General features: G+C 43.9%; 1 protein-coding gene across 2 annotated transcripts in view; it reads right to left on the bottom strand.

The window, feature by feature from the left end:
* Positions 1-12729: 12729 nt before the first annotated feature.
* cfdp1 (craniofacial development protein 1) overlaps positions 12730-27581 on the bottom strand; it is a 135587-nt gene continuing 120735 nt past the window's right edge. For both annotated transcript variants that reach the window (XM_033036287.1, XM_033036286.1), the window contains one exon: positions 12730-13642. In XM_033036287.1, coding sequence (XP_032892178.1) covers positions 13552-13642 — 91 coding nt within the window. In that variant the 3' untranslated portion in view covers positions 12730-13551. The remainder of the gene's footprint in view (positions 13643-27581) is intronic.

The raw sequence follows: 27581 nt of genomic DNA, 5'->3' as shown, positions 1-27581 counted from the left end.
ATCGTACATTTAAAATATAAAATGATGGATCACTGAATGTAAAAAATCCTGTTGATTAATATGCCTGTTGCCTAGCAAGTTTACATCATCCTTGGAAATTACTTTTTCTGCTGTCAATCAATGGAAGACATAAATTTAAATTAGGTTAGTTTTTGTTAGTTTAGAAGTACAGCGCGGAAACAGGCCCTTTGGCCCACCGAATCCTCGCCGACCAACGATCACCACACACTAACGCTATCCTCACACACACTAGGGTCAATTTGCAATTATACCGAGGCAATGAACCTGCAAACCTGCACGTCGTTGGAGTGTGGGAGGAAACCGGAGAAAACCTACGCAGGTCACGGGGAGAACGTGCAAACTCTATACAGACAGCACCCGTAATCAGGATTGAACTCAGGTCTCTGGCACTGTGAGGCAGCAACTCGACCGTGCTGCCCTTATAAGGGAGAGTATAATCCAAGCAATACAGTGGATACAGTAGTGGTGTTCCATAAAACAGAAGAATGCTCAAAATGGGCGATTTCTAAATGTACATTAAATGGTTATTGAAAACCTCTTTGGTTTAATTGTCAGAATATTGTATAGCTGGGTGTGATTACAATGCCACAGACCGTAGTGGGCAAGGACGTTTCACAGTTTAACTTTTCCCTTATGAATAATGCCATTATATTAACCCCTCAATTAGATTTTATAGGTAGTTTCATTCCCTTTTGCTTCAAGGTCACATCTTTAAAATCACCAGTGAAGCGTTGAGAATTTCAGCACGAGCTACAAATGTACCACATTTTTATTCCATCGAATCACCACTAATGCTGCAGCCAGTTACATATCGCAAGCTTTTAATTGACTGGGAAACGATTTTTCCCTGCTTTTCATGAATGTTTTAATTTCTGACTATTCTCTTCCATAAGCTCACTGGATATTTTTAGCCGTCAGTCTGTGTCTAATTCCAATAGACCCTGTGAACTTATGAAATTCAGATATCGTATCTTTGACTCATGGGGATTGATGACACTAGCTTGGCATTCAATATCAAATAAAATACAAATGAATAAAGGAGCAGTGACTCTCCAGTGCCTCAAACTATTAGGTTAAATGCTTTTGTCAAAGGAACAATGTTTACTATTAATACTACTCCCTTTGTTGCTCAGCTGACAAAGATTTCAATAAAACTATGCAGCAGGAAATGTACGGTTATGCTGTTTTGAAACAAACAGCTGGAAGGAGACATGAAAGAAAGGATAGTTTGTCAGACTTTACAGCATGTCAATATTTTTTGTCAAGTTGACTGCTTTCCACCCGCTGTGAGATGATATCTGACATTCCTTTAGGAGCAGGTCTATGATACTCCACAATGGGAAAAGAGGAACAATTGTAATGCGGTTAATTATTTTGGTGCAACAAAAATCATTTAAAATATTTTGCTACATTCAGCCCTGTCATGAACTAGTCTTTGTGTTTGTTCCCTGTTGGCTGATATGGGTTTGGGGTGGGGTGTGGAGTGGGCATGGGTGTTGAGAGCCGTAAACACTGCTGATTTAGGAGTTCTCGATGAAAGTGATAAATCAAAGACGAGCACAATTGTGTTTGGCAATTCTGTAATTCAATCATAGACACTGTAGGACGGGAGTGAGTGGAGATGGGGGGTTGGGGCAGAATTTAACTCACCTCCGGCCCACTTTAACTACACAATTTATTTTTTGCGTGAGTGGCTCACAAATCCTCGCGTCTCCAAGGCAGGCTTTGCAGAAAGTGAAACACTCGTACCGGGGGAACAACTGTGTGGCGATAAGCAAACAGAGTGGAAGCTTATTGCATACATCGTGTAAAGATCAGAACATTGGTGTTGGGTCAGTTCTAAAGATAGCTCTCATCATCAAACACAAAAACGTTGCATCTTAACGTTGTAAAATAATTAGGTAATGGTGGAATGGGTAAATGATTATACTGATAATTCCGTCAGTCACTGGTCTGCCTCTGTTCGATGCTGAAAGCAACTTTAGGTGGGAAATGTACAACTGCACTAAAACTCCATTAATCCAGGCGACTATTTCCATGCCAGCAACAGAAGCAGATCTACAAACTCATATTACAATCGCTCCACACTCTTAAATCTCTCTCCATTATCATGTATCTATACAATGTTAATAGAGCGATTGTAATCATGTACTGTCTTCCTGTTGACTGGTTAGCATGCAACAAAAGCTTTTCCACTGTACCTCGATACACGTGACATAAACTAAACTGAACTGAATGCCCAGGACATTGGTGATGCCAGACTGACAGATTTTCTGGACTATTGGATGTTATTCCCTGCGAATACATCATCACACTTTAATCGGACTTTGTTGGACTTTACCTTGCAGTAAACATTATTCCCTTTATCATGTATCTGTACACTGAGGATGGCTCGATTGTAATCATGTATAGCAACCTTATTCGTCCCGTTTACCCCCGGAAACGTTAATAGCCCGTAACAATGTTATTTCACTTATTTATGAACAACTAATGATGAACAGAGACCAGTATACAATAGACAATAGGTGCAGGAGTAGGCCATTCGGCCCTTTGAGCCAGCACCACCATTCAATGTGATCATGGCTGATCATCCACAATCAGTACCCCGTTCCTACCTTCGCCCCATATCCCTCGACTCCACTATCTTTAAGAGCTCTATCTAACTATAGAACCAAGTACAGTCAGTCAATGAGAAAAAATATGTACAAATCCAGAATCAACAAATTTACCCCCTGGAAATTTACCCCAGGTTGGGAATCCTTGATGTATAATCTTTCCGCTGACTGGTTAGCACTGGTTAGCTTTTCACTGTACACGTGGCAATAAACTGAACTTTAAAAAAAAGAAACTAATTCAGCTTGGAGGTGTAAACAGCCAGTTCCGAGCTTGGTTACAAGTCTGGAACTAAATATATTAGGATATGAAGACCACTGGAAAGATAGGGTAAATAAACGAAGAGAAGGAACCAGCCTTAGGGTTTAATGATTAACTCACTTCACTGAAGAGAGTGGATTTAACAAGACGTAATTGGTAAATGCAGTCATTGTGTGTGAAATAAGAAATGAAAGAGGATTTAAGGGAATTGTGCTGATGCCCTCCAGGTAGCTTCAGTGTGGGGTTGGAATGTATAAACGCAGAGATTTGACAAGTGTGAAGCTGAGGCCGTTTTTATTTTAATGGGGAATTTTAACTTTCGTCATCATTGGGAATAACAAACCAGCATGTTAGAAAAGTAAAGAATTTCTTCACTGTAATCAGGAAATCTTAGGAAATTTCCTGTAATCAGGAAAGATTTTTGCTACAACTATATTCAAGAGTGTTTTACTGTCATATGTCCCAGAGATAGAACAATGAAATTCTTACTAACAGCAACACAACAGAATGTAAACATAGTACACTCTAAACAATATAATAAACAAGAGAAAAAAAAGTTTAGCATGTGTATATACATATAGATCATATATATATGTGTGTATGTATATATATATATATATATTGATGTATATATATGTGTGTGTGTGTGTATATAGACATACATAAGATCGTATACACACACGCACACATACGTACACACGGTAAACAAACAATAATGATACATTAATAACAATAATAATTTAGGAAGTTCAGAGCTTATTTGAGGTTGTAGTGTTTAACAGCCAAATGGCTGTAGGGAATCACAGGGAATCAAGGAGGCAGCTTTGGATTTTGTAAAAAGATAAGTTTAGTTAAAAGTTCAGTTAATTAAGATTAATTATAAGAGATCTTTATATGGATGAATTCATAGAAACATAGAAAATAGGTGGAGTAGGCCATTCGGCCCTTCGAGCCTGCACCGCCATTCAATATGATCATGGCTGATCATCCAACTCAGTATCCTGTACCTACCTTCTCTCCATACCCCCTGATCCCTTTCGCCACAAGGGCCACATCTAACTCCATCTTAAATATAACCAATGAACTGGCCTCAACTACCTTCTGTGGCAGAGAATTCCAGAGATTCACCACTCTCTGTATGAAAAATGATTTCCTCATCTAGGTAAGGAGAAATTCAATGTAAGGAGAAGGCTAAACAGGTTTTTATGATTCTCAATTTATATAAAGCAGCCATCAACGCACTGAGAAAGTGAATGTCTCTCGTGAACAAATCCGTGTTAATGGATAAATGACAAGTCAAGGGGAAGTTTTCAATCAGGAATGTATTGTGGTGAAGAACTACTTCACAACTTGAAAGAGCAGGATCTTTCCTTGTCAAAGAAGCCAAAAATGCAGATAGAAATGAAAAGCTGACATGGATCTTAGTGTCAGTGAAAGATATGAAGAACAGCAACAGATGACAAAACAGTAAGAGCTCCAAAAAGGGCAAGGGAAAATAATTTTGCAAAGGATATTCAAAGCCACGTAAAATATTTTGCAGCACATGTTAGGAGAAAAAGCTGACTGTTGGCAGTATTGTGGGTTTGAAAACTGCTAATGGCCATAATTGTAGAGGAAAACACAACTGTAAATATTGTTAAATGAGTATTTTGTGTCAGTATCTACAGTAGAGGAAGAGGATACTGCGACATACACAAGGAAATCAATTTTGAACACCAGAAATTAATGTGTTACTATAACAAAAATTATGAAAATAATACCACCAAAGAGTGACATTCCTTCAGGGGAATGTGTTTCCATGTCATGGTTTAAAAGAAGTTGGACGGAGGGTGGCGCAGCGGTGGAGTTGCTGCCTTAGAGCGCCCGAGACCTGGGTTCAACCCTGACTACGAGTGCTGTCTGTACGGAGTTTGTACGTTCTCTCTGTGACCGCGTGGGTTTTCTCTAGGTTTGAAGTTTAATTGGCTTCTGTGAATTGTCCCTAGGATGTAGAATAGAAGTACTGTACAGCTAATCGTTGGTCGGTGCGGACTCAGTGGGCCAAAGGACCTGTTTCCATGTTGTATTTATAAACTAAACTAAAAAGTGGTTGCAAACACTGTATAGTATAACTTGAGCAAAAGTGCTGGAACAACTCAACAGGTGAGAAGCATCAATAGAGGAATGGACAGACAATATTTCAGGTCGGGCCCCATCTTCCGATTAATTGGAGCAGGGAGGGGGAGAAAGCTGGAAAATAAAGGCAGGGGCAAGACAAAGCCTGGCAAGTGATGGGTGGATACGGTGTTTGATGGGCAGGTTAGTGGGGTAAGTGCCAAAGGTCAGGTTTAGTTTGTTATTTAGGGAAACCACTCCTGTAGATTGCGTTATTGTGCAGGATACCCACAATTTCAGAAAGTTCAGAAAGGAAAAAGCAAGAGGTTACAGTCCAGTTACCTGACATCTCCTGAAGTGAAATGCAAGATTCTATAGTAATGTGTTGACTGAATGCTCTGAACAGGTTGAACTGAGGCATAGGCAGGGTAGACAATGAGAAGAGACACAAAAAGCTGGAGAAACTCAGCGGGTCAGACAGCATCTCTGGAGAAAAGGAATAGGTGACTTTTCAGGTTGAGACCCCTCTTCAGACGTCTCGACCCGAAAAGTCACCTATTCCCTTTCTCCAGAGATACTATCTGACCCGCTGAGTTACTCCAGCTGTTTGTTACGATCTTTGGTTTAAACCAACATCTGCAGTTCCTTCCTGAATCAGAATCTTTTTTTCCCAGGATGGAAAAGTCAAAGACTAGAGGGCATAGATTTAAGGTAAAAGGGACAAGGCTTAAAGGAAATGTACAGGGTAGGATTTTACATACAGAGGGTGATGAACGCCTGGACTGCGCTGCCAGAGGTGATGGTTGAAGCAGATACATTAGTGGCATTTAAAAGACTTTTAGATAGACACATGGACATGCAGGGAATGGAGGGATATGGATGATATGCAGGGAGATCAGTGATGTTATCAGTGATATCATCAAGTTCAGCACAGACATTGTATGCCCAAGGACTTCTACGATTGGACGCTGTACGATTGGCAGCCTCTGCAACAGTCTCTGGTTTTTCGTCTTTTTGTTATTTTTAGTCTGTTTAAAAGTATGTTTTTGGAGGTTTCTTCGTATTTTTATGTGGGGGGGGGGGGGGGGGAGGGTAAGGGGGAAACCATTTCACAGTCACTTCCTGGTCGAGTTTGCGACTATTCTCCAAGTCGCGACTTCGCCCCTCCCCCTCCTACCATCTGGATTGGCGCGGTCTTTCCTGCCGGAGACCGACCAGAGCTTGAGCAGCGGCGCGGCACTGATTTACCGTCGCAGAGCAGGCGATGCCTTACCGGGGGATCGCCGTGTTGAAGCTCCGGAGTGTTGGGCCTGCCGCTTTAACACCGTGGAGCTGTGGTTGCGGAGCTTCCAGCCGCGGGCCGCGCAGACTTTAACATCGCGGAGTCCTGGGACCCCTTTGCCAAGGGCCGCCAGTGTTGAATCACCGCCCAGCTTGGCTTGTAGACTTCGGGAGCCGCGGTCTCCGGTAATAAGTGGCTGATTCAGAAACTCCAAGCCGCTGAGAATGTTCTTCCGTTCCAATGTCGGAGTTCCGATCATCCCGGCGAGAGGGCCTGAACATCGGGCCACCGTAGCGGCGACTGCGGAGGGCTCAAAAGGCCCCGACCACGGATGAACAAAGAGGAAGAGGACTGAACTTTATTGCCTTCCCTCACAGTGGCAAACATTGATTCCGCTGTGTGGGGATGTTCATGTTAAATTCTATCGTCTATTGTGTTCTTTTTATTCGATTGGCTGTATGGTAACTCAAATCTCACTGTAACAATTGGTGCATGTGACAATAAATGTCAACTTGAGCTACTGTTCCATGTTCTATGATGAGAGAGAGCAAGAGGGAGACACAGAAAGAGAGCAAGGAATTGTAAAGTTTACATCATGCCAGGCAAATATTTGCATTTCTCCAAAGAGCTATTCACAAACAACGGGACACAAAAATATCTTTGGATTTAATTTATATGGCTTTTTAGAATACATTTAATATAATTCTTATTAGCAAGTGACAAACTAAAATTGAAGTGCCTGGAATGGAAGGCAAAATATTGACCTTGTTAGGAAATAGGTTGAGAGGCAGGAGACTCAAGGCAAGGTTAATGGGCAGGTACTTTACATGATAAAATATAATTAATGGTGGCCTCCAAGGATCTGATTTTGGCCCTCGAACATTCACGTATTTAAAAATGGATGGATAGAAATCTGCTCATCCAAGTTTGTTGATGCAATAAAGATACCCGATATAATTAAATTACAACATGATATGAATAGATTAAGCAATGGACAAAATAGTGGCAACTGAATTTCAATGCAGGCAAATATAAGGGTAAGAACTATGGATATTAAAAAAAAAATTTCGTTCAGTTCAGTTAACAGACATAGCGCGGAAACAGGCCCTCCGGCCCACCGGCCCACCGAGTCCGCACGGACCAGCGATCTCTGCACACTAACATCATCCTGCACACACTAGGGGTAATTTTCAATTTTACCGAAACCAATTAACCTACGAACCGAAATGTCTTTGTTGCCTGGGAAGAAACCAGAGCACTCAGAGAAAACCCACGCAGGTCACGGGGAGAACGTCCAAACTCCGTACAGACAGCACACGTAGCCAGGATCGAACCTGGGTCTCTGACGCTGCAAGGCAGCAACTCTACCGTGCGCCACCAATGACCAAACAGAATACAGGAAGTAGACAGGGAGGTTAGAAACACTGTGTGAAGACAGCTACCTCTCCCTCAATGTCAGCACGATGAAGGAGCTAGTGATTGGCTTCAGGAAACAAGGTGGTGTCCACTCCTCAGCCAGCATCAATGATGCCAAAGTGGAGACGGTGAGACTTCAAGTTCCTGGGTGTAAACATCACCGATTATTTGTCCTGGGCCAATCACACTGAAGACCCGGCTAAGACAGCACACCATCGCCTCTAGTTTGTCAGAAGACACAGGAAGTTTGGCATCTCTGACGAAGCTGACCAACTTCTGCAGATGCACTGTAGAAAGTTTTATGTTCATAAATTCCAGGAGTAGAATTAGGCCATTTGGCCTGTCAAGTCTACTCCGCCATTCAATCATGGCTGATCTATCTCTCCCTCCTGACCCCATTCTCCTGCCTTCTCCCCATAATCACCCTTACTAATCAAATCGGGATTAGTCACAGCTTGGTTTGGCAACAACTCTGCCCAACTCAGCGGGCTGTGCATGCAGCTTACTCCATCTATACTTCACGTTTCTTCGGGAAGGCAGCCAACATAATCAAGGGCTATTTACACCTTTGTCATTTCCTCTTCTCCCCACTCCCAACAGGCAGAAGATACAAAAGCTAAAGAGCACATACCACCAGTTTCAGGAACAATTTCTTCCCCAGTGATGTCTGACTACTGAACGGTCCTCTAACAAGCTAAGGGCATAGTCCTGATCTCCCAGCCTACCTCACTGCGGCCCTTGCACTTTTTTAATCTGCATTTTCTCTGTAGCTGTATTGCTATATTGCTGTAACACTATATTCTGTACTCTGGCATTTTCCTTTTTGCACTACATGTTATATTTTGTTTGATTTGGTTTTACTTGTGTCTTTTATAATTTGGTTTGATAGCACGCATCAAAGACTCTCAGTACATGTGACATCAGTACATGTGACAATTATAAATAATACAGAATTGACATTGGAGAGATTATTAATTTTAAAGCCAAAACTACCAAGAGTGTTGTTAATTAAAGGTACAAAGGGATAGAAAGTAAATACAACTACAGAATTTGGTGGTAGGTTAATCAAAATATCATTGAATGGCACATATGGCTGAGATGCTAAATAGCCCACAGTTCCTGTTAATCCACAATAAATATAGGCTAACTGGAATCACAACCTTCACATTTATTTCACGTTAGAGGAATTTGCAGTTGAGTTATTAATTATATAACTCGATTGGCTCTACAAATCTGTATGAAACTTATGAACAGGCTATATCATACATCAACAATACATTAATATTTGCTTCAAAATTAACCACGATTCCAGTGTTAATAAAACATATTAAAATCTATGAGTGTTTATTTTTGAGATTGGATTACGTAGGAGATAACAACTTACCCACATATAGGTGCTTCTTGAGAACTCCTGGTTCATTAAAACAATAGGTTGCAACTTTGCTCAGTAGCTGAAGAGTAAAGCAGTTTGTATGGCGGATTGCAGCCTCAAATGTTCAATAGTGTATTCTTGAGTATTAACCACTGCTAGTGCTCGCTCTTTTACAATACCCACTTATTTACTTTCCTCGTGCGATTAGTACTGAAGCCTTTACTGTAATGAAGGTTAACATTAATTCCGAAGATAGACACAGAGTGCTGGAGCAACTCGGTGGGTCAGGCAGCATCTCTGGAGGGAAAGGATGGGAGACGCTTTGGGTCGGAACCCTTCTTCAGACCTTCCTACACACTGAACGTTAATTCCGCTGTGTTTATTTGCTGACTAGTTTTGCTGTGATGAAAAAAAATAAAGAATTGCATGTCATGCCAGAAGCCACAGAGGATGTAATGCACAGTCTGATATTGTTTTCCTGATGTACATTTTGTATAGATGACAAATTACAGCGAGTGTAGTTCCTAGTTGCGACAAAAATATAGCTGCCAGCAAAGGAAATGATACCTCTGGTGGACAGTGGTGAATGTTTCACCAGTCGTTACACTTGTGGTTGGAGCTGGAACTCAATCATCCAACACAGCGGGCAGCCTATGCGAAATCAAGAAAAACTTCGATCAGCAGCTCCGTCCATTTGCAAGGACTCTCTTCAGTGAGAAACAGAAATAAAAGAATCATGCCTATTACTGATGTCTCAGCCGGGAGATTCATTGGCATTGTGCCCTCTCCAGGCTTGGGACCATGTATCATGCTTCCCTGTACACGATAACCAGAGTTAACCTCTCCTTTAAAAGAGTGTAGATGCAGGCTTACACCGAAGCTAGACATAAAAGGCTGGAGTAGCTCAGCGGGTCAGGCAGCATCTCTGGAGAAAAGAAATCGGTGGCATTTTGGGTCGTGTCTGAAGAAGAGTCTCGACCTGAAACGGCACCTATTCCTTTTCTCCAGAGATGCTGCCTGACCTGCTGGGTTACTCCAGCTTTTTGAGACTATCTCCTTTAAAAAGATTATGGCTCACTCTATTTAATTATTAAAAAATAAAGGCTGATTTCTGGCCTCCCTGCTGACCCAGTCACTGAAACAGCAAATGATTAGCTTGGATTAAGGTAGCCAGACCCATTGGAATGACGTTCCAGCGCATACTCCTGTTAGTTTAGTTTATTATCATGTGTACCAAACAAGGTACAGTGAAAAGCTATTGTTGTGTGCTATACAGTCAGTGGAAAGACTGTACATATTTACAATCGAGCCATCCACAATGTACATATACCTGATAAAGGGAATAACGTTTAATGGAAGATAAAGTCCAGTAAAGTCCGATTAAAGATAGTCCGGGGGTCTCCAGTAAGGTAGATAGCAGCTCAGGACTGCTCTCTAGTTGTTGGTAGGATGGTTCAGTTGTCAGAACACAGCTGGGAAGATACTGTCCCTGAATCCGGAGGTGTGCGTTTTCATACTTCTGTACCTCTTGCCTGATGGGAGGGGAGAAGAGGGAGTGACCGAGATGAGACTGGTCCTTGATTATGCTGCTGGCCTTGCCGAGGCAGCCTGGTGTAAATGGAGTAAATGGAAGGGACTTGGTTTGTGTGATTCTCTGCCCTGGTCCCCAGTGTTTATGTTCAGGCCCAATAAAAAATTTTTAGAATTGCATTGTTAATGAAAATACTACTGACTTTAAACCGTACCTGACTGAATTTGCAATTGCATTTTACACGATTGTTTATGGACTGTAAATTTCCTGTTGAATTTTTCATGAAATTAAAATTTCCCCCGAGTGAATACATTTTAACAAGTGGCAGCTCAATTAATTTTACCTTGAAAATCATTCTGTTGTAGTGAAAGTGCATTGGATCTCAATTTCCAGCCTCAGTTTTGCTCAAACAGGCACGCAAGCAGTGAATCATCTGGGGAGAACATGTTTCACCCATGAGTTGTTAGAATGAGGTCCTAGCCTTAATTTCAAGTGAACACCTAGTATCTCATTATCTGGCAGTAATCAAGTCTTTGAGTTATAGATTGCCAATGTTTTAATCTTTTGACACTGAATACTTGGAGTGGATGCAGAAATATTTCATTAAATCGCATCCACAGCACGTTGAATACAATTTGCAACATCAAATTTTCCTTCCTTTCTTCATTTATTTATTTTAACAGGATGTGAAGGTGATAATTTTTTGCCCAATTTGCCCCTGATAAGTTTGAGGGAAGCAGTCCTTTTGATGAAGATACTCCCATAGCACTGTTGGGCAGTTTAGACCCAGTGATGGAGAAGGGGCAGTGATATCTCTCTAAGCCACGATGGTGTAACTCAGATAATAATCAGTAGCTAGTGGTGGTCTACAGCTCTCATCCTTACTTTAGTTTAGATATATAGCATGAAAACAGGCTCTTCAGTTCATCGAAGATAGACACAAAATGCTGGAGTAACTCATGGGCCGGGCAGCATCTCTGCAGGGAGCGAATGGGTGACGTTTCGGGTCGAGGCCCTTCTTCAGACTGATGTCAGGGGAGAGGGGGATATATAGATAAGGAAGTGTAAGGTGTGAAAACAGGACAGGGGGAATGGAGATCAAGGAAAATGGTGAATAGATCACTGTTAGCTGGGAGAAGGTAACAACAAAGCAAATGAAATGTAGTCGGAGACAGTTAAGACTGGTCGGAGAACTGGGAAAGGGAGGGATGGAGATGGAAAGCAAGGGTTATTTGAAGTTAGAGAAGTCAATGTTCATACCGCTGGGATGTAAGCCTCCCTAGCTGATTATGACAGGCTGTTCCTCCAAATTGTGCTGGGCCTCGCTCTGACAATGGAGGAGGCCCAGGACAGAAAGGTTAGTGTGGGAATGGGAGGTGTAGTTCACCGAGTCCATGCAGACCATCAATCACCTGTCCACTGTGGTTCAATGTTATCCCACTTTCTCATCCACTCACTTTCTCATCTATTCAGAATGAAGAAGGGTCCCGACCTGAAATGTCACCTATCCATGTTCGCCCGAGTTGCTGCCCGACCCTCTGAGCTACTCCAGCACTGTAAGCCAATTTTACATCCAGTTGGCTAGCTCGTCCTAAATACCATGTGATCCAACTCTCCAGACCAGCCTACTGTGTGATATCTTGTCAGAGATCCTGCTAAAGTCCATGTAAAAAATGTCTACCGCATTGCTCTCATTAATCTTTTGGTCACCTCTTCAAAAAAACTCTTCATATTTGCCTGTCTAATTGGACTACACTCATGTCTATGCTTTATCTGTGGCTCTGCCCATTTTACTTAATCTCACTCCTATTGAAAATCACTTCAGCTACTTTCTCCCTCACGTACTCATCAAGATTCCCTTTAAAAGTACGCATGACTTATAATGTTGGAAATGTAGTCAAGCAGTTGGCATGAGCTGATATTGCTTTTGAAGCTTGATGACCTTTGCAACGGCAGCTAATATAGCCTGCATTAGCTGCTCAAAACACTTATTAATATTGCCCGCGATTCAGGCTGATCTATTCCAGCACATTTTCAATACCTGCTAGGAAAGGTCTGACACCAGTGAAGTCAACTCATTGATCAAATACCTCTTAATATTATTACAGTGCTGTGAAGGGATTAAACGTGTGAGGCATGTAACTGTGCATTACCAGTTTAATCAGAGATCTTCAAAAAAAGCAGCATCAGTCCAAGAAACAGTTTTACACTCTTACTTTCAATTTCTCATCCAAAATTTCAAATGGTATTTTCTACAATTATTGATCATATCTGTGAAAAAATGATATTCACCCGTTGATTAGCACGGTTGTCAGGGGTTATGGGGAGAAGGCAGGAGAATGGGGCTAAGAGGGAAAGATCGATCAGCCATGGTTGAATGGCAGGGTAAAGGGCCGAATGAGCCAATTCTACTCCTATCACTTATGAATCGATGTGTGTAGAGCTAAATAAAAAGTGCCAATACTCAATTTAGAATAAGGGCAAAATTTACAGGGAGGATAATGACTCATGACTCACCAATTTTCAATTTCATTTGAAACATTTATGATTAAGGCTGCTGATATCAAAAACATCCATGGAGCTAAAGTACAACTCATTATTTTTGGCCTGCTCGAAAAAAAGGGTTCTGCCACCGAATAATACCAATGTAAGTCTAGCCAAGTGGCAGGTTCCAAAACATGCAATGATTTTTGTCTCCTTGTTGAACCGGACACAGTCATTAAATAAAAGACCTTCTGATGCTTACCTATCAATCATTATTTAAACAAAAATATCTTTAATAAAAGGCTGACAGTTAAAACAAATATAATGGGATTCACAGGAAAGGAAAGGCCGGGCACTGTTGACAGTTCTTGTGGGTCAGCCACAAACCATCGGCTGGCGGCTGCACTGAAAACGGACAACTAGTATTTTGGATGCAGATTTACATTAAGCAAATGACTTCTGGCTGCAAGATTAAAATCACGGCTTCATGTTGCTGAGTCGGATATCACGTTCCAGCTCAAACTGTCGGTGATCAACTCTGTCCAAGAAAGCTTTCCTTTCAATGTATCTGCAGGGAGAAATAGCAGCAGATTAATCTTAAAAACAGTCCAAGGCAGATTCAATGACATTCGTATACGTGATTTAGTTTTTTTAGTTTTGGAGATACAGTGCGGAAACAGGTCCATCAGCCCACTGAGTTTGCCCCGACCAGCGATCCCCGCACATTAACACTATCCTACACACACACTAGGGACAATTTACAATTTACACTTATATCAAGCCAATTAACCTACAAACACATTCATCTTTGGAGTGTGGGAGGAAACCGAAAATCTCGGCAAAAACCCACGCGGTCACGGGGAGAACGTACAAATTCCGTACAGACAGCACCCGTAGTCGGGATCTAACCCGGGTCTCGGGCGCTGCAAGTGCTAAGGCAGCAACTCTACTGCTGCACATTGAAAAATATGTAATAGCACCAGAAGATGCTGAGAAAGCACATCACGTCTGACAGCATTTGAAAAGATGAGACCTTCAGATGCCGTCAATGCTCGTGGGCATATAATGGATTTCGAGCTTTTTACAATTTGATTTAAATTTTCCACTGTGAATAATCTTTTTTTTAAAACCACACAAAGAAACTGTGCGATATCTAAAGCAGTCGAAAGAATGTCACAAAGTAATTCACCTTTATGATTAGAAAAACGTTGATGCATCTTGAATTAGGTCATAGGGTAGATGGGTGTGGGCTGGCAGTTGAACAAAACAATATCAAATTCATCTCTCTGCGCACCCAGTAATGTGACGCTGATTTTATTTCCATAACAAACAGAGGGGCTGTTAAAACGGAACTTGGGTCTTACCCACTCTTTTCCCAATTCTGTATGTTCACCTAGCATCTAGGACATCCACACCATGTAGCAATGTCCTACCTAAAGCTGCAAATCCTACTCTAACAATGTAATCAAGTTTGCACCATTCCTTGTGTAGGAAGTATGTAACTGCAGATGCTGGTTTAAACGGAAGATAGACACCAAAGGCTGGAGTAATCCTTAACTGGAGGTCTGTGCTGCACACAATAGGATCTTTCCCATTAAGTTACAGAGATAGCTTCTCTGTTAGACCAAATGCCAAGAGCTGGATTGAAGGTCAGAAAAGGAAAGAAAGGAAATTTTTTTCCCCCTCAGTCAATGACTTATGGATTTGGCTGGAGTTGTCCTTGAATAGAGAAATGAGGACTTTGTCTTTCAACTCGTAAGTATGTTAGACTTTAGAGATACAGGGCTGAAACAGGCCCTTCGGCCCATCGAGTCTGCACCAACCAGTTGTCACCCCATACAATAACACTATCCTACACACATTAGGGACAATTCACACTTTTTTATAGAAGTTAATTAATTATAAACCTGTACATATTTGGAATGTGAGAGGAAACCGGGGCACCCGGAGAAAACCCACGTGATCACAGGGAGAATGTACAAACCCTGTACAGACATCACCTGTAGTCAGGATCGAACCAGTGTCTCTGGTGCTGTAAGGCAGCAACTCAACTGCTGTGCCACATGCCGCCAAAAGCCTCAGTTATTACCAAAGCCCTTCAGGGGAGAATAATTCCACCCTGTGCCTTGGCTAATTTAAACTCCCAAATTATTTATTTGAACCTTATATATGCCATGCCATTAATTCACGCTATTAGACAGGTCATTCAACCTTTAACAGGGGGTCTTTCATCCAACTGGCTTCATGGGCAGTGTTGGTTGACTTATTCCCTGCTAATGTGCAGATAGATTGATGGCCTTTGTGCCATCCTCACTGGCAGCCCTGCTGAGACGAGCTAAATCAGCTGGACCAGGGAATGACCCTGAAATATTCCTAAAGCGCGGAACTCAAATGGCAAGCCACGCTGTGCCTCTACCCACCGAGAAACACTGAGCTTCAATTTATAGAACAATCAAACTTAGTCTGTCAGATAGAGAATGCCTATCCAGCAACATTCTAGTTAGGCTGGCCCCTTCAAAAAAAAATATTCATGAGATAGAATATGATTGAGTGAGCAGGGAAGAATGTATTGAGAAGCAGCATTGAGGGAGATTGTAGCTGTTTGCCAGTCCTTGCACATGCACAACCACTTCTTCAAGAAACAAAAATATCATTAATCTCAGCATTCAATGCATGTGTTGTGTTATTAATATGTTAGTGCAGAATGTAATCAGTTCATCTTTAGCCCTGCAGGAGCTGATCCAGGCAGTCGGAATTTTTTTTGCTGCGAGATAAGAAAACTCAAAACATGTATAATGGCAGCAAATTAACTCAGCCAAACATTATAGCCTCCTGGTGAGTTAATTAAGCAACATCGGATGATAAAAGCAGAATGAACACACAGAGAAGGAGGTCCAGCAGGGCAAACACTGGTTGAACAGTGTACTTAATAAGAACTGACATGAAGCGATGAGGATGTTTTAATGCATCGAAATAAGATTCTGCCTTTAGTTAAGGAAAACCTGATTTCAAAATTGAATTATTTTGCACTGAAGGCCTTTTTACTGAAATACAGAAAGAAATCACTAATAGGACAGCACTGTGGCAGTTGCATAGAGCTGCTGTCTTACAGTGCCAGAGACCCGGGTTCAATACTGACCACGGGTGCTGTCTGTAAGGAGTTTGCACGTTCTCCCTGTGACCTCGTGGGTTTTCTCTGGTTTCCTCCCACACTCCAAGGACGTACAGCTTTTTGTAGGTTAAGTGGCTTCGGTAAGGTTGTAGAATTGCCCCTAGCGTATAGCATAATACTAGTGTACAGGGTAATCGCTGATCAGCGTGGACTTAGTGGGCTGAAGTGCCTGTCTCCGCGCAATAGGATTTGCGGAATGGGATCCTCATCTCTTTATCTACACTGGAGGAACCCAGGGGAAACCCATGTGGTCACAGGGATATCATGCAAACTCCACACAGGCAGCCAATTTCCAACAATACCATTCCTAAAAGTTCCTGAATGTAATGCAAAGGTGGGTAGTTGTGGAGCTGATGCTTTGTGTGGCATTAACTTGGATTTTAAAGTGATTTCACTAATCCTTGGAGATTAAACAACACAAATGGCCCCAGGCAACTGGAAACGAGTTTGAACATATGGTCCTTATCATGTACAAACAGTATAAATCAACACAGAGCCTGTTAAGGAAGTTGTGTGCATTAATAAAATTGCTTCTCATTTGAAACCAAATGCTGAAACTCATGATTTCATAAATATTCAAAACAGCCTTTATCCAATTTTATTTTGTTTATCAAACAGCAGAAACTTCTAGCAACTGGGTACACAAATAGTGGCATTTATAGTGGGAACACACACATCAATTTGGCTTAGGAATGACTATTTACACACATTATATTGAAATACATGGAACATCTGCCATGTTATTCTGATCAGAGTTGTGTGAACATTCTTGAAGTAACTGGAACTGATATCGCAAGACTTTATTTCAAAACCGTGTAACTATAATCAGCTGAGACTGTTGCTGAGTGGAAGAAGTGAAAGCTGAGAAAGGAATGTATATTGTTCTAATTGGTCCAGATTGGCATGTCTGATTAAAAGGGACATGGACACAATGTTTTGTAATTAGATTCAAAAGATTTCAAGGACAGGGGGAGGGAGGGGGTGGCAGGGATTACTCATGTAACATTGAGGGAAATGTAGATGTTAGAATCCCAGAAATTAATTCTTGGTTCCTGGAACTGTGAATAAACATTTGCTCTATTAAGAAAAACATTATACAATCATCAACACCTCACCCCACTCTCATCATTATTAAAAAATAAAAACAAGTTCCATAATTAGCATTGGATAATGTCCAAAGTGTCACTTTTTACAACGTTTTAGTAATATTTAAACCTGAACTCTGTTTGTGATTGGAAGCTATAAAAGACTTAAGGCAGGTATAGAAAGCCCATTTTCTTAGTGATATGTAGCAGAAGCTGAAAGGATAGCTTTATCCCTTTGAAATGGAAACATTGATAATGATTGGGGCTGTCTGTATGGAGTTTGTATGTTCTCCTTGTGGCCGTGAAGGGATTTCGCCGGGTGTTCTGGTTTCCCCCCACACTCCAGACATACAGATTTGTAGGTTAATTGGTTTTGATAAAATTGTAAATTGTTCTTATTGTGTGGGAGAGTGCTAGTGCACGGGGTGATGATCGATGGTCCGTGCGGTCTCGGGGGGTGGAATGGCCTGTTTCCCGCTGCATCTCTAAAGTCTAAAGATTGCGTAAGCGATTTCTTTCTTTGAAGTTGTAATCTATGATGCTCTTACCCCATGTGGCATATCTAAACTATAATGGATCTGCACAGCAAGTGGCGGCGCTGTTGAACGGCTGCGGCTCGCCTGCAGTCCGTCTGTTTTTACTTTTTTTCGTTGTTTTTTTGTCTTGTTTAGTTAGAATTTTTGGTTATTAGGTTGTGTTATGTGTGGGGGGGGCTGAAACATGGTTTTCTGTCTCTCCCTTCGGGGGAATGCGACTCTTTCTGTCGTATCCCCCCTTCTCTGCCTCCGTCTGCGCTGAGGCCTAATGGCGGAGCTGGCGGCCTCCAACCTGCGACCGACCTCGAGGCTCCGGAGGCAGAGCCAGCCAGGACTCACCAACGCGAGGCTGGCCATCTTCGAGCTGTGGCGGCGTTCGGGCGCTCCAGTGGCAGCGGCACGACTCGGGGCTGAGACGGCGCTCCGGTGAGGGCGGCCCGGCGTGGGGCTGAGACGGCGCTCCGGTGAGGGCGGCCCGGCGTGGGGCTGAGACGGCGCTCCGGTGGGGGCGGCCCGGCGCGGGGCTGAGACGACGCTCCGGTGGCAGCGGCACGACTCGGGGCTAGGGGCGACGCTCCGGTGGCAGCGGCACGACTCGGGGCTGGGGCGACGCTCCGGTGAGGGCGGCCCGGCGTGGGGCTGAGACGGCGCTCCGGTGAGGGCGGCCCGGCGTGGGGCTGAGACGGCGCTCCGGTGGGGGCGGCCCGGCGCGGGGCTGAGACGGCGCTCCGGTGAGGGCGGCCCGGCGCGGGGCTGAGACGGCGCTCCGGTGGGGGCGGCCCGGCGCGGGGCTGAGACGACGCTCCGGTGGCAGCGGCACGACTCGGGGCTGGGACGACGCTCCGGTGAGGGCGGCCCGGCGCAGGGCTGGGACGGCGCTCCGGTGGGGGTGGCCCGGCGCGGGGCTGAGACGACGCTCCGGTGGCAGCGGCACGACTCGGGGCTGGGACGACGCTCCGGTGAGGGCGGCCCGGCGCGGGGCTGAGGCGGTGCTCCGGTGGCTGAGGGTGGCCCGGCGCGGGGCTGTGGCGGCGTTCCGGTAGCTGAGGCGGCGACCTGAATCCGGGGCTCGGCCGCGGGCCAGTGGACGACATCGTCGGGAGCTTGCAGGCCACAGGCTGGTGCCTGTTTTCACGAGCTCCCGCGGCAACAGCTGCGTCCGCTGGACTGGAGGGCGGCAGCTTCGACCACCCCGGGCCGCGGAGCTTGAACCGGCCCGTTCGCGGAACTCGGTGAGCCGCGGGACTGACTTACCATCACCCGGTGGGGTATCAACATATCGCCTCAGCGCAGAGGGAGAATGAGGAGGGAAGAGACAGTAACCCTAAGATATTTGCCTCCATCACAGTGAGGAGGTGCCTGGTGAACTCACTGTGGTGGATGTTAATTTGTGTTTATTGTGTGTTTTGTTGTTTATTATTATTATATGTATGGCTGCAGGCAACGACATTTCGTTCAGACCGAAAGGTCTGAATGACAAATAAAGGATCTAAGTTTAAGTCTAAGTCACAGTACATGAATAGGAAGAAATGAAGCAGGAATGGGGTCATCAAGACAGATTCACATTTAAAATCTTCACTGCTCTCTGAAATGTCTCAGTCATGCATGCACGTGTTGATATGGAGATCAAGTCAGGAATCACTGCTACATTGATAATATCTTGCATCCTCTTGGTCAGCAGTATGTCATACTCTTTCCTATTTCCTCTAAGCTTTTCTATAACCATTTTGTCACTAAGCTCTGATGACGCTACGAAACACAGTAATAAAGTACTTGTCAACCCGAGTCAAAACACTGGAATACAGCATTCACTTTTGAAGCGGAAGACATCTAGTAATCACACCTACAATGGCCAAAGGTTCGGGCATGAACAAAAGGCTTTTGCCTCTCATCAGACATCTTCACCCTTCTGTCTGACAACAATCAGATGGTTAGTTTTCAAAGTATAAACGACTCGCGATAGGCATAGCTAATAATGAAGCCAATTCAAAATCAGTCCTTTTTCCACCGAGTTTCTACAATTCATTTCAATGTGCCATGCAACATGTATTCTCAGCAACAGTAGTTTGAGCATCAAATTAGCTCATGGAAGATCCAGACACATTTACATTTCAGCACTGAAGCACAACATGCATTGCAGTTGTACAAGGATCACCAGCTGCATCTTAAAATCCTTTTTTTTTTGCTCTAGGCTATTTCACTTCAAATTCTTCAAAATAGGAGTACTTCGCCCTTGAATAATTCTTTTTAAAATCATTATTTTTTTTTGTGTTACTTATATCAGGAAATTTGTGAAGCCATATTCTAGCTCCAACTCTGAAATCCTATTAACATTTGGAAAATACAATAGTCTGTGGAAAAGATGTGAAAGTGGAAAAGGTCATTCAATACTTAAAGGGCAACGTGGGGCTTAACACCAATTAACTTGCTGAATACGACTAAAATGAACTGCAGTTGATTAAAATGTCAAACTAATTTTTATAGTCGGCTGAAAACTGCAAACCAAATTATATGAGTATTAAAATAATTTTAATTGAGATTTAAAATGAGGACAACTGTGGCGCCTCTCCTTTATGTAGTGTTCCCTTTGCTCCTTTTGTCATTTTTTATCATCTAATAATTTCTCGTGTGTTATTTACTCTGGGTTGTCGTCATTTTTTAGATTTTTATTATGGCAAGACTTCATTTTTGTAAAATAATTTGTTATCTTCTCAACTTCCCTTAAATTCTATGGAACTGCAGTGAATCTATATGTAGTGATGGATATTTGTGAGTGTCAGTTCCACAACATAGCCCCTCAAGAATGACCTGCAATCTATCTGCACATTAGCAGGGAATAAGTCAACCACCTCAATTCATATATTTGAACTGTCGCCTGTGTTTCTAACACTAGTGAAGGGCTCAAAGTGTTGGGAGTAACTCAGCTGGTCAGGCAGCACCTCTAGAGGTGACATTTTGGATCTTCAGACTGACTGCATTAAGGAGGAGAAAGCTGGAATTCAGATGGGGGGTAGTACAAAGCCAGGCAAGTGATGGGTGGATCATGGTTGAAGAGCAGGTGAGCAGCAGGAATTTCAGAGGGGGAGCAGTGAGAGAGGGTCTCACAGAACTTGATTTGGAAAGAGGAGGCAAATTTCTTCAAAGTAGGCATACCGTGAGAGGATTTCACAGTGGAACAGTAAAATGTGGACACGAGGGACTGCAGGTAGACACAAAATGCCGGAGTAACTCAGCGGGACAGGCAACATCTCTGAAGAGAATGAATGGGTGACGTTTCAGGACAAGACCCTTCTTCAGACTGAGAGTCAGGGGAGAGGGAGACAAAGAGATATCGAAGAGTAAGGTGTGAAAACAAGAGATCAAAGGGGACGACATTCAAGGAAAATGTAGAATGGATCATTGTCAGCTGAGGGGAAGGTGGCAATGAGGCAAACAATCAGTAAAATTTAATCAGGAGGACAGTGAAACGGGACGGAGAACTAGAATGGGGGAGAGATAGAGAGAGGGAAAGCAAGAGTTACTTGAAGTTATAGAAGTCAATATTCATACCGCTGGGTTGTAAGCTGCCCAAGCGAAGCTGTGAGTATAAAAACAGTGCGGGGCTTGCTTCTACAGAGGCCCGGGGAGCCGTTGGTGCGAGGAGGAGTTACCTGGAGCTGTGAGTATAAAAACAGTGCGGGGCTTGCTTCTACAGAGGCCCGGGGAGGCGTTGGTGCGAGGAGGAGTTACCTGGAGCTGTGAGTATAAAAACAGTGCGGGGCTTGCTTCTACAGAGGCCCGGGGAGCCGTTGGTGTGAGGAGGAGTTACCTGGAGCTGTGAGTATAAAAACAGTGCGGGGCTTGCTTCTACAGAGGCCCGGGGAGCCGTTGGTGTGAGGAGGAGTTACCTGGAGCTGTGAGTATAAAAACAGTGCGGGGCTTGCTTCTACAGAGGCCCGGGGAGCCGTTGGTGCGAGGAGGAGTTACCTGGAGCTGTGAGTATAAAAACAGTGCGGGGCTTGCTTCTACAGAGGCCCGGGGAGCCGTTGGTGCGAGGAGGAGTTACCCAAATCTGCAACGTTCCATCTCACTTCCAGAGAAGGAGTCTGGTGGAAGCCTCTGATTGGTGGAAGAGGACCACAGGAAGCAGCTGATTGGCTTGTATCCCGGGTAAGGCTTTATTGTATTCGGATAAGGGGGAGAATGAGGGCCAGGGCAGTTTACTGTTCTGGATGTCAGATGTGGGAGGTCATGGAGTCTGAGTGCCCTCCAGACGTCCACATCTGCGCCAGGTGCGTCGAGATGGGGCTCCTAAGGGACCGTGTTAGAAACCTGGAGCAGCAACTTGATGACCTCCGTCTGCTCAGGGAGAGCGAGGAGGTCATAGAAAGGAGTTACAGGGAGGTGGTCACTCCAAGACCACGGGAGACAGAAAACTGGGTCACAGTTAGGAAGGGCAACGGGCAGAGGCAGGGACTGGTGAGTACCCCGGTGGCTGTACACCTTGAAAATAAGTACTCATGTTTGAGTAAGGGTGGGGGAGACAGCCTGCCTGGGGGCAGCGACAGCGGCCGTGCCTCTGGCACAAAGACTGGTCCTGTTGCACAGAAGGGTAAGGAAAAGAAGAGGAGGGCAATTGTAATAGGGGACTCTATAGTCAGGGGGTCGGATAGGCGATTCTGTGGACGCAGACAGGAGACCCGGATGGTAGTTTGCCTCCCTGGTGCCAGGGTCAGGGATGTGTCTGAACATGTCCAAGAAATCCTGAAATGGGAGGGAGAGGAGCCTGAGGTTGTGGTACATATAGGTACCAACGACATAGGTAAAAAAAGAGAAGAGGTCCTGAAAGAAGAATTTAGGGAGTTAGGTAGAGAGTTAAGGAGAAGGACCGCAAAGGTAACAATCCCAGGATTACTGCCTGTGCCACGCGACAGTGAGAGTAGGAATGGAGCGAGGTGGAGGATAAATGCGTGGCTGAGGGACTGGTGCAGTGGGTTTGGATTCAAGTTTCTGGATCATTGGGACCTCTTTTGGGGAAGGTGCGACCTGTACAGAAAGGACGGGTTGCACTTGAACTCGAGGGGGACCAATATCCTGGCGGGGAGATTTGCAAAGGCTACTGGGGAGACTTTAAACTAGTATGGTTGGGGGGAGGGACTCAACGTGGGAAAGCTAGCAGTCAGTGTGTGAGGCAGGAGGCAGAGAATGGTAGCACTCTGACCCAAAATGTAGGGGAGAGAGAAGAAAAAGACAATAAACAGAGAATAAGAGAGGGTGGGTTTCTTAAATGTGTATATTTTAATGCTAGGAGCATTGTAAGAAAGGTGGATGAGCTTAGAGCCTGGATTGACACCTGGAAGTATGATGTTGTGGCGATCAGTGAAACATGGTTGCAGGAGGGCTGTGATTGGAAACTAAATATTCCAGGATTTCGTTGCTTCAGGTGTGATAGAATTGGAGGGGCAAGAGGTGGAGGTGTTGCATTGCTTATCAGGGAAGATATTACAGCAGTGCTTTGGCAGGATAGATTAGAGGGCTCGTCTAGGGAGGCTACTTGGGTGGAACTGAGAAATGGGAAAGGGGTAGCAACACTTATAGGGGTGTATTATAGACCGCCAAATGGGGAGCGAGAATTGGAAGAGCAAATATGTAAGGAGATTGCAGATATTAGTAGTAAGCACAAGGTAGTGATTGTGGGAGATTTCAATTTTCCACACATAGACTGGGAAACACATTCTGTAAATGGGCTGAATGGGTTGGAGTTTGTAAAATGTGTGCAGGGGTAGTTTTTTGCAGCAATACATAGAAGTACCTACTAGAGAAGGGGCAGTGCTGGACCTCCTGTTAGGAAATGAGACGGGTCAGGTGGCAGAGGTATGCGTTGGGGAACAGTTCGGGACCAGTGATCACAATACCATTAGTTTCAATATAATTATGGAGAGGGTCAGAACTGGACCTAGGGTTGAGATTTTTGATTGGAGAAAGGCTAACTTTGAGGAGATGCGAAAGGATTTAAAAGGAGTAAATTGGGACAGTTTGTTTTATGGGAAAGATGTGGAAGAGAAATGGAAGGTGAAATTTTAAGAGTACAGATTCTTTATGTCCCTGTTCGGTTGAAAGGAAATAGTAAAAATTGGAAAGAGCCATGGTTTTCAAGGGAAATTGGACACTTGGTTCGGAAAAAAAGAGAGATCTACAATAATTATAGGCAGCATGGAGTAAATGAGGTGCTTGAGGAGTATAAAGAATGTAAAAAGAATCTTAAGAAAGAAATTAGAAAAGCTATAAGAAGATATGAGGTTGCTTTGGCAAGTAAGGTGAAAGTAAATCCAAAGGGTTTCTACAGCTATATTAATAGCAAAAGGATAACGAGGGATAAAATTGGTCCATTAGAGAGTCAGAGTGGACAGCTATCTGCAGAGCCAAAAGAGATGGGGGAAGATATTGAACAATTTTTTTTATTTGGTATTCACCAAAGAGAAGGATATTGAATTATGTGAGGTAAGGGAAACAAGTAGAGTAGCTATGGAAACTATGAGATTCAAAGAAGAGGAAGTACTGACACTTTTGAGAAATATAAAAGTGGATAAGTCTCCAGGTCCGGACAAGATATTCCCATGGACATTGAGGGAAGTTAGTGTAGAAATAGCAGGGGCTATGACAGAAATATTTCAAATGTCATTAGAAACGGGAATAGTGCCGGAGGATTGGCGTACTGCGCATGTTGTTCCATTGTTTAAAAAGGGGTCTAAGAGTAAACCTAGCAATTATAGACCTGTTAGTTTGACGTCAGTGGTGGGCAAATTAATGGAAAGGATACTTAGAGATAATATATATAAGCATCTGGATAAACAGGGTCTGATTAGGAACAGTCAACATGGATTTGTGCCTGGAAGATCATGTTTGACTAATCTTCTTGAATTTTTTGAAGAGGTTACTCGGGAAATTGATGAGGGTAAAGCAGTGGATGTTGTATATATGGACTTCAGTAAGGCCTTTGACAAGGTTCCTCATGGAAGGTTGGTTAAGAAGGTTCAATGGTTGGGTATTAATGGTGGAGTAGCAAGATGGATTCAACAGTGGCTGAATGAGAGATGCCAGAGAGTAATGGTGGATGGTTGTTTGTCAGGTTGGAGGCCAGTGACTAGTGGGGTGCCACAGGGATCTGTGTTGGGTCCACTGTTGTTTGTCATGTACATCAATGATCTGGATGATGGTGTGGTAAATTGGATTAGTAAGTATGCAGATGATACTAAGATAGGTGGGTTGTGGATAATGAAGTAGATTTTCAAAGTCTACAGAGAGATTTATGCCAGTTGGAAGAGTGGGCTGAAAGATGGCAGATGGAGTTTAATGCTGATAAGTGTGAGGTGCTACATCTTGGCAGGACAAATCAAAATAGGACGTACATGGTAAATGGTAGGGAATTGAAGAATGCAGGTGAACAGAGGGATCTGGGAATAACTGTGCACAGTTCCCTGAAAGTGGAATCTCATGTAGATAGGGTGGTAAAGAAAGCTTTTGGTGTGCTGGCCTTTATAAATCAGAGCATTGAGTATAGAAGTTGGGATGTAATGTTAAAATTGTACAAGGCATTGGTGAGGCCAATTCTGGAGTATGGTGTACACTTTTGGTCGCCTAATTATAGGAAGGATGTCAACAAAATAGAGAGAGTACAGAGGAGATTTACTAGAATGTTGCCTGGGTTTCAGCAACTAAGTTACAGAGAAAGGTTGAACAAGTTAGGGCTTTATTCTTTGGAGCACAGAAGGTTAAGGGGGGACTTGATAGAGGTCTTTAAAATGATGAGAGGGATAGACAGAGTTGACGTGGATAAGCTTTTCCCACTGAGAGTAGGGAAGATTCAAACAAGGGGACATGACTTGAGAATTAAGGGACAGAAGTTTAGGGGTAACATGAGGGGGAACTTCTTTACTCAGAGAGTGGTGGCTGTGTGGAATGAGCTTCCAGTGAAGGTGGTGGAGGCAGGTTCGTTTTTATCATTTAAAAATAAATTGGATAGTTATATGGACAGGAAAGGATTGGAGGGTTATGGTCTGAGCGCAGGTATATGGGACTAGGGGAGAATACGTGTTTGCACGGACTAGAAGGGTCGAGATGGCCAGTTTCCGTGCTGTAATTGTTATATGGTTATATGTTATATGGTTATATGGTAATAGACCAATGGACTGCAGATGCAGGTTTTTAAAAAACCCACTTAAAATGCTGGAGTAACTCAGCGGGTCAGGTAGCATATCTGGTGGACATGAATAGGTGATGTTTCTGGTTGGGACCCTTCTTCAGATTGATTGTGGAGGGGGGGTGGGGGAAGCTGGAAGAGAGGAGGGGGTAGGACAAAGCCTGGCAAGTGATGGGGGGAAGTGAAGGGCTGTTGCATTTTGTCAAGGGTTAGTTGGGGAAGGGTGAGGGTTTGAGGAGAAAGAGGTGAAATTCCAGCAGGTTTAAGAGTTGAGCAAGAAGAGGCATTTTGCAAAATTATCACTTTTAAGGTGGAGAGATATCCAGTTAACAATGTGCAGCAGGCAGTTGAGATGGTGGTAAGCAAGACTTCACAGTTCTGCATGTCTGCGCATTGTGGGGACAAATGTGCATCTTTCATGACTAAGGTTGAACAAAGGGTGCCAACTGAAATGAAATCAATTCCCAGTTAATGTAACATTAAACATTAATGGGGCGTTCTAAATTACCAATACTGTCGACAAAACATTGACCCCACCTTTTGTAGGCACCACCTTCACCCGATGATTTCACCAAAAGAGGAACGTGTGCTTGGCGACAATGGCTGAGGTTCTATTTCATTACATTAATATTCAGTGTTATTTCATACTTTTTTAAAATTTCACTTACCATAGTTCCACAAACTACCTGTCTAACTCGTAAATCCAACTGACGTTAAGGCATTTACTGATTTCGAATCACAATGCAGATTACCAAAAAACAACAAGTAATCCTCCATCAGTTTCGCCACCTCCAACGTCACCCCACCACTCGCCACATCTTCCCATCTCCCCCCATATCTGCCTTCCGCAAAGACCGCTCCCTCCATAACTCCCTTGTCAATTCTTCCCTTCCCTCTCGTACCACCCCCTCCCCGGGCACTTTCCCTTGCAACCGCAAGAGATGCAACACTTGTCCCTTTACCTCCCCGCTCGACTCCGTTCAAGGACCCAAGCAGTCGTTCCAGGTGCGACAGAGATTTACCTGCATCTCCTCCAACCTCATCTATTGCATCCGCTGCTCTAGATGTCAGCAGATCTATAACGGTGAGACCAAGCGGAGGTTGGGCGATCGTTTCGCCGAACACCTCCGCTCGGTCCGCAATAACCAACCTGACCTCCGCTCAGCACTTCAACTCCCCTTCCCACTCCGTCTCCTCCATGGCCACAGCGAGCAACACCGGAAATTGGAGGAACAGCACCTCATGTTCCGCTTGGGGAGTCTGCATCCTGGGGGCATGAACATCGAATTCTCCCAATTTTGTTAGTCCTTGCTGTCTCCTCCCTTTCCTCAGTCCCCCTGCTGTCTCCTCCAATCCCCCAGCCTTCGGGCTCCTCCTCCCTTTTCCTTTCTTGTCCCCGCCCCCCCCACCCCCGATCAGTCTGAAGAAGGGTTTCGGCCCGAAACGTTGCCTATTTCCTTCGCTCCATAGATGCTGCTGCACCCGCTGAGTTTCTCCAGCTTTTTTGAGTACCTTCGATTTTCCAGCATCTGCAG

Source organism: Amblyraja radiata, chromosome 17, assembly GCF_010909765.2.
Source record: "Amblyraja radiata isolate CabotCenter1 chromosome 17, sAmbRad1.1.pri, whole genome shotgun sequence".
NCBI classification, from domain to species: domain Eukaryota; kingdom Metazoa; phylum Chordata; class Chondrichthyes; order Rajiformes; family Rajidae; genus Amblyraja; species Amblyraja radiata.
The sequence above is the reverse complement of the archived record's forward strand: the minus strand, read 5'-3'. Positions and strand labels throughout refer to the sequence as shown.